Raw genomic sequence first — 18549 nt, 5'->3', positions numbered from 1 at the left:
AGTTGGGTTCTGCTTATGAATGCTTCTCCTTTCTTCCTTGTAAGAAAATGTCATCACTGGATGGCTCCTTACTTCTTGGAGGGTCAGCAAGTATGACACTGTTACCCTACTGCACATTTCCCTAAAGTAGGATAATGTAAGTCAGGAGGATATTGTGGGCCCTGATTACTGGGAGATAATCTTCTATGACCAAGCTGCTGTCTTCTGAGGAAGTCTCCTTGGATTTCTTCCTATTTCCTCTTCTCTGTCAGGTGAATAGTTCTGTACCAAAGAAAAAACGGGACTCCCACTAATAGAGGGTGTTGTCTAAAGAGAACTTCTAAGGAATATGAAAATAAAAAACAAAGACAATACACACAAAAATGAATAAAATGTAGTTTATTCATTTTGGTGTGTAGTGTCTTTATTTTTCATATTCCTTAGGCTAGCACTAGAATTCCGACTCATAGTTCATGTCTGGTGATTTGGGGTCGTGGGCACAACTATTTTGTCTGCAATTCTAAATTGCACTGCAATAGTGGCAAAACGCACCACGTGAGTTTGGGTGCTGTTCATTTAACCAAATTAATACTGGGCACTTTCGCCCCCTTCCTTCCCAGACCAATTTTCAGCTTTCAGTGCTCTCGCATTTTCAATGTCCATTGCACGGTCATGCTACACTGTAACCAAATACATTTTTTATCATTTTGTTTACACAAATAGAGCTTTCTTTTGGTGGTATTTATTCACGACTCCATTTTAATTTTTTTGTGATATTAGCCGAAAAAAGTGGAAATTTTGAAAAAAATATATATTTTTGTCTTTCTATTTTTTAAAAAAGCCAATAAAATCAAATTTTGTCATAAATTTAAGCCAAAATGTATTCTACTATGTTTTTGGTAAAAAAAAAATCTGTTAAGTGTATAATTGGTTTGTGTGATCACGGACATATGTACGCAAATGATCATGTACAGATGTGTGCAGGTGATCACGGACATGTGTGCAAATGATTATTGGGGCATGTGATTTTACTGTTACATATGTGGGGGGCAGGTGTTTTTACTATGTGGGGACATGTGTATTTACTTTCTGTGTTTTACACTATGTGGGACACTAGACTGGTGATCAGTGAGTAAAAAGCTGAAAAAAACAGCATACTCACTGATCTCCAGCCAGCTGCAGCGATCCACTCTCCACACCTCACCGACGACTTCTGTGTGAGGAGAGCCGATCACCTAGCAACCGTCTTTGTTTACATCACATGACGGCTGTGATTGGACACCGGCGTCATGTGATCCGGGTGACACGAGTGCATCCGATCGCGCTGCAGCACAGAAACGCGCGCGATCCCCTCCTTCTGAGGGACGTTCCTTAGCGTCTACTCAGGAGAGAGTGCCCACCCGGCCGTTTATGTGCAGTGGCCGGGTGGGAAGTAGTTAAAAGCATCTCACATGCCGCATGACAATTGTCTTTCTCACCTAAACACACCCCCCTGCCCGCATACTTGAGCTAAGGGCAGATGAACCCCATGATGTAAAACCTATATGAATCAGCCCTTACTCCAGGTGGCTGTGGCTAGAAGTTTCAAGGGGGTGTTTTTCAAAGTGATTTCACATCAAAATAAAGCCTGGAGGTGAGTGAGTTTGCTGCAAATATTAGGAAATTATTTAAATATTTTTTTCAGTTTGTGGTGCTCAGATACAGTTTAGTTCCACTTTAATTTATCATACTTTATGCTTGGGCATAATCTGTCACAGAAATAGTATTAAAAAGGTTTTACCTGAGAGAGAACCTCCTTTGTGAACACACCACAGGTTGTATAACAATAAGAAGTGCTGATATAGGAAATCCTCCCTACATAAAAAAAAATACTTTAAAAACTTATGGGATAAGCTATATTTTTGAAATTCATTAACCTTTTTTTTTCATTATGTAAATGAGATCTTTTGTTTTACTTTTCTAACATGCCACATCTTTCCTATTTAAACTTGCACTGCACATAATGCCAGGCCAGTTACAAAAGGTTAATCTGTAATACTGCTCCCTGGTGTGTGCTTTCTGGCTTAAGCACCATGAAAGTTACACCCCACCATCTATAAAAATGCCTGTACTGACAGCCCAGGGAATGTCTTGTCACTTGACTGGTTCAGGTTCAGCCGTCAAGGTGAGCTTGCACATGGTTCGAATGGGATTCAGAAACTCTGTTGGCCTCAATTTTGTCTTCAAATGTCATTGTCGGTGCAGCATTATTAACTTGTGACAGGTTAATATAGAACATTTACATTACTCTAGCATTTAATTTCATGCTGGGTGAGTAACAGGACTCTGAGGCCGGATTCCTTTGTGTTTCTTGATGTTTGGGCGCAACCATGCAGATCATTATAATTTCTTTCTTTATAACCGAAATCTAAAGAATACATGTTTTATTTAACAAAAAATAAAAAATAAATAACATAATTTGGTCAAGTTATGTTATTAACAAAAAGTATATGTAAACACAATCATTGAAATTTTCATATATGTTTAAACATGTAATTTGTTTTTCAATCTTTAAAAAAAATACTTGGTTGTACTGATATGAAGGTCCTTATTAACCACTTCAATATAGGGCGTTTTCACCCCCTTCCTGCCCAGACCAATTTTCAGCTTTCAGCGCTGTCACATTTTGAATGACAATTGTGCGGTCATGCGACGTTGTACCTCACAAATAGAGCTGGTCATGTAATTTTTATTATTATTATTATTATTATTATTTTATTTATTTTTTTACTACTAATGGCGACTGTGACATTGCGGCAGTGCTGGGGGTGATGGTTTGTCCCAAAATGGGCGAGGGTGTCCATGTTGTGGTAGGTCTCCTTCGGTTGGCGTTGAGCAGAAGAAGTTCTGTTTTTGAGCCATTACGTTTTTAAGGTAACTCTCTGTCCAATTTTCTATCAAAGTAAGGCATTTCTCTAGTCCGAGATAATGATCCTGTTTGTTGCTGATGCGAAAGTAGAGTTGGGTGTCATCCGCGTAGGAATGGTAGAGTAGATTCTGGTTACTGATGCTTTTGAGAAGAGGGCCGAGATAGATATTGAATAGTACAGGTGACAAGGGAGACCCCTGAGGGACTCCGCATGCACTGTGCGTTTTTCAGAAGTGAAAGGACCTAGTTTAAAATAAAGTGATGGTGTCTGCGCTGTGTGAACTACAGTGGACAAGCTTACTAAATGAGTTAGTAAACCACTAGGGAGAAAAAACCCTTATATGGCAAGGTGGATAAAAAAACAGATATACAGCATAAAACAAAACGCAAACTTGAAAGATGCTTAACTAAGCATGTACATAAACACAATGTGCACCAAACATCAATGTAAATCCTTACAAGTGATAACACATACTGGTGAATACCCAAACATATATAAAGTGAAAATAAAATTGGCAAGGAATAAAGTCCTGATAGAGCAGTGCTCCCAAAGAAAGTTCAAATTCCAGTGTTGGTAGAAAACTTCAGTGCAGTGGTTTCTAAATGCTCACCTCACGGCTATAGCACGGACAGCCAAGAAACACATCACAGGTGTGTACTCAGACAAATGCAGCAAAACTTGTAGTTGAAAGGAGCTCTGCATCAAATTGACATATAAAAAAACAACAGCAAAGGAAAAGATGGCATAATACTGTGAGGGTACTTGAGAAAAAATGGATGAATCACATAGACATGGAGGCCATGAATAGTGGGCCTATCTCCAACGAACGCCAAGTTCGTAAGTGCTCCTGTTTAGATTCCTGGATGTTTTCCTTTCTACCTCCTCCTCCTCCTGGTAGCAGGTTTGGATGGGTATGTTTCTCAAAGGATGCAGGTGCAAAGGGAGAAAGTAAAGCACATGGCACAATTCCATGATAAAAGGGGTATTTAATGAATAAAATATGAAACTCGCATAAAAATAGTGGCACCGGGTACACAATGATACGAGCGGCGAGCTCGTCTACCTCCGTCTAGGCGTGTACGCTTTAGTGCTCCTGGTCCCTAGAGCCTTCTTTCAGTGGGGTCGGCACCATGTCTTCCTTAAATGATTGTTTTATGAGGTGCGTGATGGCCGGTGCCACAATATCAACACAATCTTTCAAGAGTTTAGTGGGGATGATTCGTTATGCGCTGTGCTGTCTCGCAGGGTACCAATGATATTTTTGGTGGTGTCGATGGAGATTGACTTTAGTGTGAATTTAATTGATTACGGCATATTTGTATGAATATTACATTTTTGATTTAGGCTGGGTTCACACTACTACACTACTTTCATCCTACTTTGCTCTGCTTCATTGGTCCTACATTGGTCCTACATTTATCCTACATTGGTCCTACATCCATCCTACTTTCATGAACAGGATACTACTTTGGTCCGACTTCAATGATATTCAATGGGCCTGAAGTAGGATCAATGTAGGACCAAAAGTAGTACAGGGAGCATTTTCAAAGTCGGACCGACTTGTGTAGGACGCTACAAGACGCTCTCATAGGGAAACATTGAACACAGAGCAAAGTAGGATGAAAGTAGTGTAGTAGTGTGAACCCAGCCTCAAAGGGGAGTTGGTGGAGGTTCTCTTTTGCTGAATAATTTCATGGATTTTTTTTCAATTTTGTTAATGAAATAATCCAATAATTTGTTGCAAAACTCTTGTGAATCAAAATTTGGAGCCTCTGGGAAGGCTGGGTTCATGGTCTAAGCGACTAAGTTAAAGAGCTCGCGGGGACGGTTTCGGGCTTTTGCGAGGATATTAGAAAAGTGATCTTTTTTTGCTTTTAAAGATTTCTTTATTATATTTCTTAGTAATTAGTTTATAAAGTATGTGGTTTTTCTCTGTTAAGCTTCTTCTCCAGGCTACTTTCGCTCTTCTGCGTTCTTGCTTTAACAACGTGAGCTCGTCGTTTAAACTAACCAAAGTTGTTTTCTCAGATGAGCGTTCTGCGTTTTGGAGCTACTATGTCTGCTGTCTGTAGTAGGGCTTTGTTGATGGAGTTGAGTGTTTCGCTGCTGTTTGATGTTCTATTGTTTTTATTTTGTTCAATAATGTACTTTTAAAGAGTTGAGTGGAGCGTCCTTCTGGGATCTTGTCCAGTGTGTTGTTGACGTTTTTTTTTTTTTTTTTTTTTTAACGGAAGTGTTTGTAGTGATTTTGAACATTTATTGCATGGTGATCTGTCCATGGTAGGGGCTGATTTTCCCAAGAGTGGGAATATAGACGCTGTCCTGGAAGATTCGTGGAAATACTGTTACCGGTAAGACAAGCGGTGGTTCCCCCTCCCTCATCTTCCAGGGCAGCTACTTGAGAGGCTAAGCAAGATTCTATACCTTAGTGAAGGACGATACTTTCCTACCAAAGAAGAGGTCCTGGCTGAACTTTATAATGTTTGACAAATGCATAAGAGGAGGACCAGACGGGAACTTTAGAAATTTCTTCCCATGATGCCCCCGCTCTTTCTGCCCATGACGTGGCCATGGATCTCGTAGAATGAGCCCTAATTCTAGAAGGAGGTGTGCGACCTGACGCTTTGTACTCCTCACATATAGCTCCCCTAATCCACCTAGAAATAGAACTTTTAGACGCTTTGGATCCCTTCTTGGGGCCACTGAACATCATCAATAGTTGGGAGGAACTCCTAAAACCACTGGACTTTTCTAGATTATGCAGAAGACATCTTTTCACATCTAAAAGACTAAACCTTTCCTCCTCTGCATTCTTGGGAGAGGTACAGAAACTAGGAAGGACTACCTCCTGGGGCCTATGGAAGTTGGAAGAAATTTTGGGTAAATAGGATCAGGCCTAATCACTACCCTGTCCTCTAAAATCCTCAGGAAGGGGTCTTTACAGGAAAAAGACTGTAGATCAGAAATCCTTCTCCCTGACGTAATGGCTAAAAGGAAGGAAATCTTCAAGGAAATACATTTCAGGGAAACATAATGCAGAGACCCAAAAGGAGCCCTCGTCGGAGCATTTAACACTGACAGATGCCAGGGAGGAATATGTTTAATGACCTTGGGAGCATGTCTAGATCTGGCTGAAAGGAACCTCCTAACCAAGGGATCTTCCGCTAGTCTACTTTCTGTAAACAAAGACAGGGCAGCAACCCTGAGGGTGCTGACGACAGAGTCCCTTTTTCATCCCCTTCTGCAAAAAATCCAATATACAGGGAGTCGTTTAGATTCTTTCCAGTTTTCTTTTGCCAGGAAACAAGTTTTCCAAACTTTCTCATAGATTTTCCTTTGGAGTAACTTACGGCTGTCCAGGATAGTTTGAATAACCCTCTCTGAACACCCTCTTAACTGTAGGATGCGCCACTCGGCCTCCAGCCCGTCAAATGGAAGGTCTGAGGTTTTGGATGCAACACCGGTCCCTGATGGAGCAGATCCTTCCGATCTGGAAGGGGCCAGAGAGGCTCTACAGAGAGGAAAACCAACTCCTCCTGGGCCACCAGGGGGCAATCGGCACAACTTCTGCCCGGTCCTGAATAATTTTCCAAACTACTAGAGGTAAGAGGGGAAAGGCGTAGTGAAATCCCATGGGAAGGAGAGAGTATCCGCCCCCAAGGACTCCGTGTCTCTCTCTCGCCAGTGAGAAGAACGCCGGCAGTTTTCTGTTGAGATTGGAGGCAAAAAGATCCACTGTGAGAAGACCCCATCTTAGCACAACCTCCTAAAACATGACTTGATGTAGTTCCCAATCGCTGGAACTGATGCTCACCCTTCTCAGATAGTCCGCCAGCACATTCTCTGGCCCCCTGATGTGGACTGCCCTGACTGAAGTGACATTGATCTTTCCCCAGCACAGAATCTGCTGTGTTGACGTTAGAAGCGACTTTGAGTGAGTGCCCCCTTGCTTGTTGAGGTACGCCACGATTGTGGCATTGTCTGGAAAAGAGGGTCTATTCAAAAGACTTATTGATTTTCTCAGAGACATTCAAGCTTCCCCCACAGCTAGTAGTTCTCTGAAATATGAGGTGCGGCCTGCATCTTCTGGCAACCAGGCTCCCTGGGCCTGCCAGTTCTGTGAGTGAGCACCCCAGCCCCACAGACTGGCGTCTGTGGTAATTGTTACCGTAGCATGTTGTGTCCAGGAGTTCCCTCCCTGCAGATGTTCCCGCTGCTCCCACCAGGACAGATCGAGAAAATCCTCTCTTGGCAGCTGCACAAGCTGATCTAGAGAATTCTTTTTGTAATCCCAATGGAGTAAAAGAAATGCCTGAAGGGGTCTGGAGTGTAATTGGGCCCAAGGCACCCCTGGGATGGCCGCAATCATCAACCCTAATAATTGCATGATCCGCCGAAGGGAGGTCTGTGGGAGCAACTTGAAGGCCTGCACGGAGAGAAGAATTTTCAGAATCTTCTCATCGGGAAAAAAATCTTTTGGACAACAGAGTCTGTTAACCCAGGAAAAGTATTCTCTGGGAGGGCACCAGGCAAGACTTTCACTGGTTGATTTTTCAACCCTAATTTCTGAAAAGGTCCGTGAAAACCAACTGCAGATCCTGAACAAGGGACTCTTTGTCTGGAGCAAAGACCAAAAAATCTTCTAGATAGATATAGGACGATCGATACTCTCTGCATCCTGAAAAAAGGCCATGACTTCGGCCATGATTTTTGTAAAAATACTGGATGCTGCTGAGACCAAAGGGAAGGGCATTGAACTGCCAATGATTTGGCCTGTTTTTTCATGAGAACCGCAAATCTGAGGAACCTTCAGTGACTCTGGCAAATTGGTACTTGAAGATAAGCGTCCTAAAGATCCAGGGTTATCATGAAGACCCCTGGCAACAACAGATTCCTTACAGAATAAATGTTCGGAAACGTCTGTAGACTATGAATTTGTTCAAGACGCTTAAATTGATGACCATATGAAAGCCGCCGGATGCTTGCTTGACCAGAAAGACGTGAGAATAAAATCCCTGGAATTCTTTCATTTCCAGAACAGGAGAAATAACTCCCTCTGTTTCCCACACAGAAATTGGGTTCATCATGGCTTGCTGTCTCTCTTGGTGTCTCGGCAGATGGGTAAGAAAAAATCTCCCGGGGGGGGGAAGACTTTTGGATTCCATCGTGAAACCCTTTTCCAATGTTTGAAAAATAAAGGAATTCTCGGAAATCTCTGCCCACTCTTTGATGAAATGAGACAATCTCACCCCTACCCCTATCCTGGTGTCACTTTGGATTTTTGGAAGAGGCTGAAGGAGCAAAGAGTGCCCTTTGCTTGTCTTTGTTAAAAGACCACATTTTCTTTGCCTGTTGGTTTTAAAATTAAAGTGGATGTGAAGCCACATATTAATTATAAAGTACTGCAATAGTGCTGAACTATAAGGATATACCCCCCAAAAACAGCAGATTCAGTGGGTGGGTCTGTTATCGGCGCTTGGTGGGCAGAGTCATGTCAGCAGACTCCCTGCCCACCTCTACACTCCCCTTGGCCAGAGTGTGCACAGGAGAGGCAAAGCACGTTCTTGGTAAAAACAGCGCGCGCTCACGGCCCCCTGTCATTTCTGTACACACATCAATCTCCAGTGACAGTCGGATGATCGGTGCGACGGGGGTCAGCTGTGAACACCGATTTCCCCCCCCCCCCCTGCATGGCTTTTCATCATCTGCTTCTCTCCCTCCTGCGGCTTTCACCTGAAAAGCCATGCAGGGAGGATCGGTGCTCACAGCTGACCCCCCCCCCCCCCCCCCGTAGCACCGATCATCCCTGACTGTCCTCAGTGTCTTCCTCCAGCGCCGTTTCCTCCTCTGCCCCACCCCCTGTCCCTCTCTGTGTTACCACATCCCCCCGCTGTGTCTTCTTCATCCTCCGCCCCCCCTCGTCCGGATCTGTATGTCCACATCCCCCCCCCCCGTGCGTCCACATCCCCCCGTGTCTTCCTCCTTAGCCGCCGGATTCCCTCCCCTCTAGCTCCTCTCCCGAGGGCTGCGAGGGAGGGCGGGCGGATAGAGCTCTCAGGATGGAGAGCGGAGAAAGGAGCTGGTATGTCAATTACCAGCCCCTTTCTTTTCTGAACGGGACACAGAGAGCGTTCGTTACCTTTCGATGTGTCCTGTAATAGCTGAGCAGAGTAACCTGTGTGTTACTCTGCTTCAGTTTATGAATGGAGGGGAGACGCTGTCTTCTCTCCATTCATCTTCTGTGAAAAGAGAAAAGTACTGGGGAATCAATGTCCTCCTGTCCCTTTCTCAGTCTCAAATGGGAGATGCCAGGGGTCTCTGTTTAGACCCCTGACATGTCACCAACGCCCCCAACAGGGCTGATAAAAAAAAATCCAAAATTGTAAAAAAAAAAAATCCAAAATTGTAAAAAAAAAAAAAAGATAATAAAAGGAAATTGAAAAAAAAAAAAACTGACACCACACCCGCCCCCCCATACCGACACGGTCCAGAGCCCCAAGACCACTAACACCGACCACTACACCACTGACATCGTCCACTGACATGACCTCTACCCGACTGACCACTACCCCACTGACATCGTCCACTGACACCAACCACTACCCCACTGACATCGTCCACTGACACCAACCACTACCCCACCGACATCGTCCACTGACACCGACCACTACGCCACTGACATCATCCACTGACACCGACCGCTACCCCACCGACACCGACCACTACCCCATCCCCCCACCCCCCTTCCCAAAAGCACTGTGAAAAAATATATTTAAAAAATAAAACCCCACCCTCTCATCAATAGTACAGAAATAAATTGTAAAACATTTTTTTTTTACATTTTATTGTAAAAATTAAAAAAATCCACTGGCCCCAAAAACTTTTTGGAAAAAATAAATATTAAATTGTAAAATAAAAAAATTATCTGACACTGTCCACTATCCTGACACCAACCTGCACGTACTACCCACCACTGTACACTCCACATTCCTGTGATTCGTACCGCATTGCTGTTCAGATCACATGCGATGTCTGTGCGATGCGATTTCAACCATACAAACTGTATGGCTGAAATCGCATCACATTCGGACCAAACACGCACAGGACCCTTTTTTTGGTCCCAACCAGAATCGCATGGGTGTTCACACCTATGCGATCTGATTCATGTCCAAACTGTCAGTTTGCAGTGCGATATGCGAGCTGAAATGGGGGTGTCATTACCATTGTATGACACTCCCCAGCAGTTTGCATATGGCAGTGTGAACTGCCATGCGAGTCGGGTGCGATGTGGGAACCCGCAGTGGATACGCAGGGTTACCGAATCGCACCAGTGTGAACTGAGCCTTGGTCGGAGCAGTCAGGTGACATTTGTAGGCTGCATGCTTTGAAGCTGGGTTCACACTGGTGCGATTCGAGGGGGGGGGGGGGGCTGTAGATTTCTATAGATTACTGTAGATGCTGACTTTTAATAAACAGGCATTTACCATTCCATGGATCCAGAACTGTCATCCCCTAAGCTGGTTCTTCACTGAATTTCGGTTATCCCAGCATCGCTATCTTGGTGTAGGAAGTTGGGATTTTGCTTTTAATAATCATTAGGCCATGTACACTGCAATAACTATCCTTTTGCATGGTTTTAGAAAAAGAATGCTGCTTTGGGTTGTCTGATTTCATTAAACAAAGAATGAGCTACATGTGGAATATTTGTATTAGGTTCTCTGTTCCCAAGACCACAAGGCAATAAAAGATATCGGAGAAAAGATGTAAACTATGGGCCACATCCTCGTAGAACGGCGTAATTTTAAGCAGGCGTAGCGTAGCGTATCGTAGTTACGCTACGCCGCCGCTACTTTGACAGTCAAGTGCAGTATTCTCAAAGCAAAGTTGCGGCGTAGCGTAAATAGGCCGGCGTAAGCCCGCCTAATTCAAATATGGAACATGTGGGCGTGTTTTATGTTAATGTATTGTGACCCCACGTAAATGATGCTTTTTGCGAACCGTGCATGCGCCGTCCGTGAAAGTATCCTACTGCGTATGCTCCAAATAAACCTGCAAAAAGCCAATGCTTTGGACGTGAACGTAAAAGACGCACAGCCCTATTCGCAAACGACTTACGCAAACAACGTAATCGATGGAAAATTTGGCGGTGGCCCGACGTCCATACTTAACATTGGCTGCGCCTCATATAGCAGGGGTAACTTTAAGCCGGAAAAAGCCTAACGTAAACGGCGTATCTGTACTGCGACGGCCGGGCGTACGTTCGTGAATTGGCGTATCTAGCTGATTTACATATTCTAGCCGTAAATCAGCGTACACGCCCTTGGGGCCATCGTAAACATGCAGTTAAGATACAACGGCGTAGGCGACTTACGCTGGTCGTATCTTAGCAAAATTCTGGCGTATCTTGTTTTCTGAATACAGAAAAAAGATACGCCGGAGCATCCTAGAAGTTACGCGGCGTATCAATAGATAGGCCAGCGTAACTTCTTTGTGGATCTGGCCCATCGTGTTCTTGTTGATGCCGGTGTTACCAGAATCTTACGTTCTGCAGAGTAGAATGTGTGATTGCCGCTCTTGGGATAAATACAATGGGGCATTTTGTCTTGAAGGCTGTTGTAATCTTTTCTGTAGGTTTTTCATTCGTTTCAAAGTTTGGAATTTCTGTGGACTGCCACTAGAGGGTACTAGTGGTCTGCTGTAATGTAAAGGGGAGCAGTTTTTTTTTCTTTGTCATTAGAGATGGCTGGTTTGAGCAAGGGCATTGCTACATTCTGTATATAAAAGTTCTTGACACAGTAAATATGTATTCTATATTATATGTTCTATTATATTCAGAAGTATGACATATTTGTTTACACTCTATTTCAGACTACAAACATTTAACTGTAGTGATAAAGTTTACCTGCCATGAGAGTAATACAAGGGCTCCCTCCCTCTGGAAATCCTTATTCCCCCTGTTATGTTTCCATTCTGTCTTTAGAAAGAAAAAAATAAATAGTGCAGATCTCAGTAAGTACCAGGAAAGAATGTATTTCTCCTGCCTGTAGCAGACTATATTAGAATTCTCCCAGAATACTCTTCCCAGGCAAACCTTGAGAGACTCAGTCACTTGACTGGAGCGCCAGAACTTCTTTTTTCCCAAGAATAAAAGGGCACAAAGTGCTACTATTGCAGTACATTGCCATATGTCATGCATTTATTCATGCAGTACAGTTGCATAGTTTGATTTAAATTTTGCGTTTTAGTAATTTTCTCGCCTTTTAGTAGAATGATGGAAGTTTGTAAGATTGCCAGCTGCCACCTAAACTGGTGTGATAAGTTGTAGCTTCTTCATAGATCTTGTAGCATGTGCCGTGTGAAGCGGATGGGAAACTAGCTCTATATAACGTTTCACAATATGTATGTGAGATCCCTTTTATTTGGAAACCCAGCTGTGTCTGCACATTTTTGCATAGCTTATTTTAAGCTTATCATTTGTTTTTTTCTCAGAAACATGCAGCTGGATATAAAGGTGTAGCTTGTCCTAGGAGACTTGAGCAGAAAATCTACTTGCGTATAAAAATTCTATGTATATACCTGTTAACAGCTTTTTTCTTCTTTGCTTCCATTTTTGCTGCAGCATAGATGAACATGTTTGTATGATTGACTTTATACCTCAAAGTGTTCTATCTAAAATGAAAAGCAGTTTAGCCATAGTCTGTGTTTACCACTGCAATGTCTAATTCTTTTTTTTCTTTTTTAATCCCCAGGTGTCCACTGTACGCACGGCTTTAACCGGACGGGTTTCTTAATCTGTGCCTATTTAGTTGAGAAGATGGATTGGAGGTAACGTTCGTTATAACGCAGTATTAGCTCTTTGTCTCCTTACAAGCACTGATTGTCTGACCATTAATAAAAAAGGTTTTTACATGTTTGACTTTATTTTAGAACAGAAGCCTCTTAGATTTTAGAATCAAATTAAATCAGGTATTTCAATTATGAATAGTTAAGCCTAGTACACATGGGCTGAATGTCTGGTGGGATCGGCCGGTTTAATAAAAAACGTCCGGCATTCGGTCCATGTGTACTGCAGCCGGTCCAACAAAAGCCGGCTATTCAGGCTTAATCACGGGGAGCAGGTCACATAGCTCCCCGTATTCGGATGTGTCTGGCATTGTCACCAGCCATGGATGAGCTGTGAGTTAAGTATGGGGCGGGGTCAGGGTTTGCCCTTTCCAGAGATGTTATTACCTTGCCCTGCATGTGCAAGGTAACAATGTCACTTTAATTACCAATCCATGTGGGTACATTTGCATAAGATCTTTTTATAAAAAAATAAAAATAAAATTGTTCTTTAACCTCAGTGTTAAAGGGGGAGTTCCAGCCTTTTAGTGTTTATTAAAAGTCAGCAGCTACAAAGTGTCACGTGTCACTGGAGATCGCCTAAAGGGTGGGGCCGCCTAAGGCGAGAAGAGAAGTCGCAGAGGCGGTCCCTGGGCAGAAGCAGGAAGTGGGACAGGAAGTCCCCCCCCCCCCCCCAAAAAAAATGACATGCCAAATGTGGCATGTAAGGGGGTGAGGAGTGCTTAAAGTGGAAGTTCCACTTTTGGGTGGAACTCCGCTTTAACCCTTAGTACACAAAGCTATTGCTGAATCAGCAGGCCCATTGCAAATTTCTGTGAGTCATAAATGGTCATACTTAAAGCGGGGGTTCCGTGGGAAATCGTTTTTGTTTTATTTTTTTTAAGGTGCATCTGCCGCTGTTGATATACTTCTGATTGTACTCACGTGTCTGAGATTTCTAGCCATCCGCACGGACATTCGGCCGTAAACAATAATTTATAAAAATGTTTCCTGGATGGTTCCATCTTGCTTGTGGGCACTCTGAAGCCCACAAGCAAATACTTCCGGTATACGGTAAATGCTGATGTCCCAGCATTCACCGCTCTATCCCGCGCATGTGCAGTGTTGACGGCGAGCGGTTGCCATCACAACGGCCGGCGTACTGAAAAGTACACGCCCCCTTGTGACGGTAGCCACAGCGTCACTATGAATCTGCCTCATGACTCGTCTCCTGGGAAGCATGATGCTGTGCTCCCAGGAGATATGTCGATCGAGTCCCAGAAAACACTGGGGCGCTTGCGACATTAATGACACACCCACTCCCGCAGGAGGAATACCCGGAAGTGCCTGGTATTCCCAGCTGAATAAAGGTACTGTAAACATAAAAAAATAAATTAATAGTGGACTTAAAATGTAGTTAGTGTGGCTGTCTTAATCAGATACATTGTCTATTGAGGGTAAACCTCCGCTATAAAGTGATACTAAAGTCTTGTGTTTTTTTTTAGTTTAAAATGACAATGCAGTAGTTTTGCACAGGGCAGCCCCGATCCTCATCTCGGGTCCCTCTTCAGTACTCCTGGCCCCTCCCTCCTGTCGAGTTCCCTCACAGCAAGCAGGTTGCTTTGGGGGAACCCAAGCTGCAGCTCTGTGTGTCTGTTCAGACACAGAGCCATAGTACTGCCCCGCTCCCTCTCTCTCCTGATTGGCTTCCGCTGCTGTCAGTCAGTTAGCCAATGGAGCAGCTGCTGTGTCTCAGCCACTCAGGAGGTTGAGGCACTGGTGCACATCGCTGGATAGAGATGAGGCTCAGGTAATTATTAGCGAGGCTGAGGGGGGATGCTGCACACAGAAGATTTTTATTATCTTGATGCATAAAAAACCTTCTGCCTTTACAATCACTGTAAGAAGAGTTTTGTCCAACAAACCATGGCAATTGCTGCCAAGGTATAATTTATTTTTGAATAAAAGATAGTTACTAGCAAACGAATTATGCAGTTAGAAAAGCCTATTAAAATGCCAGAACAAGTTGTGCCTTAGGCTTTGAATGGTTTATCTTGGAAGCTAAACTCTGAAACCTCATTGTGCTTGGCTCAGGGTGTTTCTGGCTGGAGCTAAACTTGCTCCTTTGACCCTATTGCCACAGGATTCAAATTAATAATAACTGAAATGTCCTTGCTAGATGTTTTCTAACCTGCCCAATCTAGTAACGTCTTCAGGCAGTGGCAGGGTCAAGGTGCACCCCATAGATACCTGATCCGGTTATAAACTATCATCTTATGTGTAGTCTGGATTGAGGGTTACACTGGTATTATTCTTACGGAAAACAAAAACATTATTTATGTATTTATTATATCTTTTCATGTGACAACACAGAAGAAATTGCACTTTGCTACAATGTAAAGTAGTGAGTGTAGAGCTTATATAACAGTGTAAATTTGCCAGCACCTCAAAATAAATCAATACACAGCCGATCATGTCTAAACCGCTGGCAGGAAAAGGTAGTACACCCCTAAGTGAAGATGTCCAAATTGGGCCCAATTAGCCATTTTACCTCCCCGGTGTCATTTGACTCATTAGTGTTACTAGGTCTCAGGTGTGAATGGGGAGCAGGTGTATTTGGTGTTATCGCTCTCACTCTCTCATACTGGAAGTTCAACATGGCACCTCATGGCAATGAGGATCTAAAAAAAAAAAAATTGTTGCTCTAGTCTATAAGAAGATTGCCAAGACCCTGAAACTGGGCTGCAGCATGGTGGCCAAGATCAAGCCTCTTCTAAAAATAATGCACAAGAAAACCTGCAAACAGTTTGCTGAAGACAAGCAGACTAAGGACATGGTTTACTGGAACCATGTCCTGTGGTCTGAGACCAAGGTAAAATTTGGTTCAGATGGTGTCAAGTGTGTGTGTGGCGGCAACCAGGTAAGGGGTACAAAGACAAGTGTGTCTTACCTACAATCAAGCATGGTGGTGGGAGTGTCATGGTCTGGGGCTGCCGGCACTGGGGAGCTACAGGTCATTGAGGGGAACCATAAATGCCAACATGCACTGTGACATACTGAAGCAGAGCATGATCCCCTCCCTTTGGAGACTGGGCCGCAGAGTAGTATTCCAACATAACGACCCCAAACACACCTCCAAGATGACCACTGCCTTGTTAAAGGGGTTGTAAAGGAAAACATTTTTTTTTCATAATAAGCATCCTTTACCTGCAGACATTCCTCTTTTCACTTCCTCATTGTTCGTTTTTGCTCAGAACTTGCTCTATTTCTTCTCTGTTCTGTTCACTTCCTGCTTGTCTGATTGTTACTCACCACTGTGAAGGGAGGCTTTACTGCGGTGGTCCGTGACATGCTCACCCCCTCCTGGGAACTACATCTGTGCGGCAGGACGCTCTCTACGTGTTAGAGACTTCAAGGAGGTGTGAATTACTGGGTGTGCCGCAATTCATACTGGGAAATGTAGTTCTTACATGAACGAGCGCCGCAAACCAGGAAGTGAATGAGAGAACAGCAACTAGAACACCAGAGGTGATATAGATGAAGGAATTTAATAGGTATTTACTCGTTTTTTAACAGAATCATTACACTATTATGTCTGTCTACCTTGCAGACATTAATTTTAGGCACATTTTTTTTTTTTCCTTTACAACTCCTTTAAAGAAGCTGAGGGTAAAGGGGATGGACTGGCCAAGCATGTCTCCAGACCTAAACCCTATTGTGCATCTGTGGGGCATCTTAAAACGAAAGGTGGAGGAGCGCAAGGTCTCTAACATCCACCAGCTCCATGATGTCATAATGGAGGAGTGGAAGGAGACTCCAGTGTCAACCTGTGAAGCTCTGGGGAACTCCATGCCAAAGAGGGTTAAGGCAGTGCTGGAAAATAATAGTGGCCACACAATATAGTGACACTTTGGGCTCAATTTGGACATTTTTCACTTAGGGGTGTACTAATTTTTGTTGCCAGCGGTTTAGACATTAATGGCTGTATTACATTTTTTTTTGAGGGGTCAGCAAATTTACAGTGTTATACAAGCTATACACTCACTACTTTACGTTGTAGCAAAGAGTCATTTCTTCAATGTTGTCACATGAAAAGATATAAAATATTTACAAAAATGTGAGGGGTGTACTCACTTTTGTGAGTGTGTATGCATGTATGTATGTATGTATATAATGTATGTATATAATATATATTACACACATATATACACACACACGACCAGTCTATAATTTTAATGGTAGGTTTATTTTAACAGTGAGAGACAGAATAACAACAAAAATATCCAGAAAAACGCATTTAAAAAAGTTATACATTGATTTGCATTAAGTGAATTAAGTATTTGATCCCCTATCAATCAACAAGATTTCTGGCTCCCAGGTGCCTCCTTCTATACAGGTAACGAGCTGAGATTAGGAGCGCTCTCTTAAAGGGAGCTTGTTAACTGTAGAAAATACACGTGTCCACAGAAGCAATCAATCAGATTCCAATCTTTCCGCCAAGACCAAACAGCTCAATATATAATTGAGGAGGACAGCTACTTTCCCTTAAGACCTGCTTATTAGTCAGCTGGTCTGAAAATGTCAGTGGAGATGTGTGCTTGGAGTGAGAGGGTCATCGGCACGTTGGGAGGAGAGATCCTTTACTGGATTGAGGCCTGCTCGGGTGAGCCACGCGCACACACACTAAAATAAGTATTGAATGCATCACCATTTTTTCTTGTTGAATCTATTTCCAAAGGTGCTATTATGAAGTTTTCACCATGTGTCTATCAACCCATCCAATCCATACATATAAAGAAACCAAAACAAATAAGATCAGAAATGAGGTTATGTGTAATAAAATGGAATGACACAGGGAAAAAGTACTGAACAACACTAACTAGGGGTGCAACGTCACCGATCCGTGATCCGAACGGGCCACCCCGTTCGGATCGGCACACCCCGCGATCCGCGGAGCGCTCCGGAGCCTAGGCCTAGGAAAGTCCCCGGCTTCGGCCTAGCTCCGGAGCGGCGGCCAGTCTGCTTGCCAGAGCCCAGCGTGACACGCCTCCCCGGGGAGGCGTGTCACGCTGTGCACTGGGCTCTAGCAAGCTGAATGGGAATGTTAGCAGTGGAGCACTGGTGTGAGAGGAGGGGGGGGAAAGGGGAAAAAAGAGCACAATAGCAATTCACAGGGGTGGATTAAAGAGGAAGCAGGTGAGGCTGTTTGGGACTTAAAGTACAATCTTGATGTTTTTACAGCAAAAAAAAAAAAAAAAAAAAATATATATATATATATATATATATATATATATATATATATATATATATATATATATATATATATATATATATATATATATATATATATATATATATATATATATATATATATATATATATATATATATATATATATATATATATATAATTTTTTTTTTTTTTTTTTTTGCTGTAAAAACATCAAGATTGTACTTTAAGTCCCAAACAGCCTCACCTGCTTCCTCTTTAATCCACCCCTGTGAATTGCTATTGTGCTCTTTTTTCGGATCAGCAAAAAAAAAAAAAAAGGTTCCTTTTTTTCATTGGTCCAAAAAAAAAAAAAATAATATATATATATATATATATACACTTTTTTTTTTTTTTTTTGGACCAATGAAAAAACTGACCCTTTTTTTTTTTTTTTTGCTGATCCGAAAATGATCCGATCCGTGACTCCTGATCCGAGGATCGATCCGATCCGTGAGTTTTTTGATCCGTTGCACCCCTAACACTAACTGAAATTTATTTTAAGGTTAAGTCCACCCTAACACTAAAATCACTACATCTACAGACATCCATGATCTAATGCTAACCTCTC

At 42.9% G+C, this 18549-nt stretch overlaps 1 protein-coding gene across 1 annotated transcript in view; it reads left to right on the top strand.

Moving 5' to 3' along the window:
* Positions 1-18549, top strand: part of RNGTT (RNA guanylyltransferase and 5'-phosphatase) — a 400898-nt gene that overhangs the window by 39694 nt on the left and 342655 nt on the right. The window contains exon 5 of the mRNA XM_040350086.1: positions 12638-12713. Coding sequence (XP_040206020.1) covers positions 12638-12713 — 76 coding nt within the window. The remainder of the gene's footprint in view (positions 1-12637; positions 12714-18549) is intronic.

The sequence above is a fragment of the Rana temporaria genome, chromosome 4 (assembly GCF_905171775.1).
Source record: "Rana temporaria chromosome 4, aRanTem1.1, whole genome shotgun sequence".
NCBI lineage: Eukaryota > Metazoa > Chordata > Amphibia > Anura > Ranidae > Rana > Rana temporaria.
This window is presented reverse-complemented; position numbering and strand designations above follow the sequence as displayed.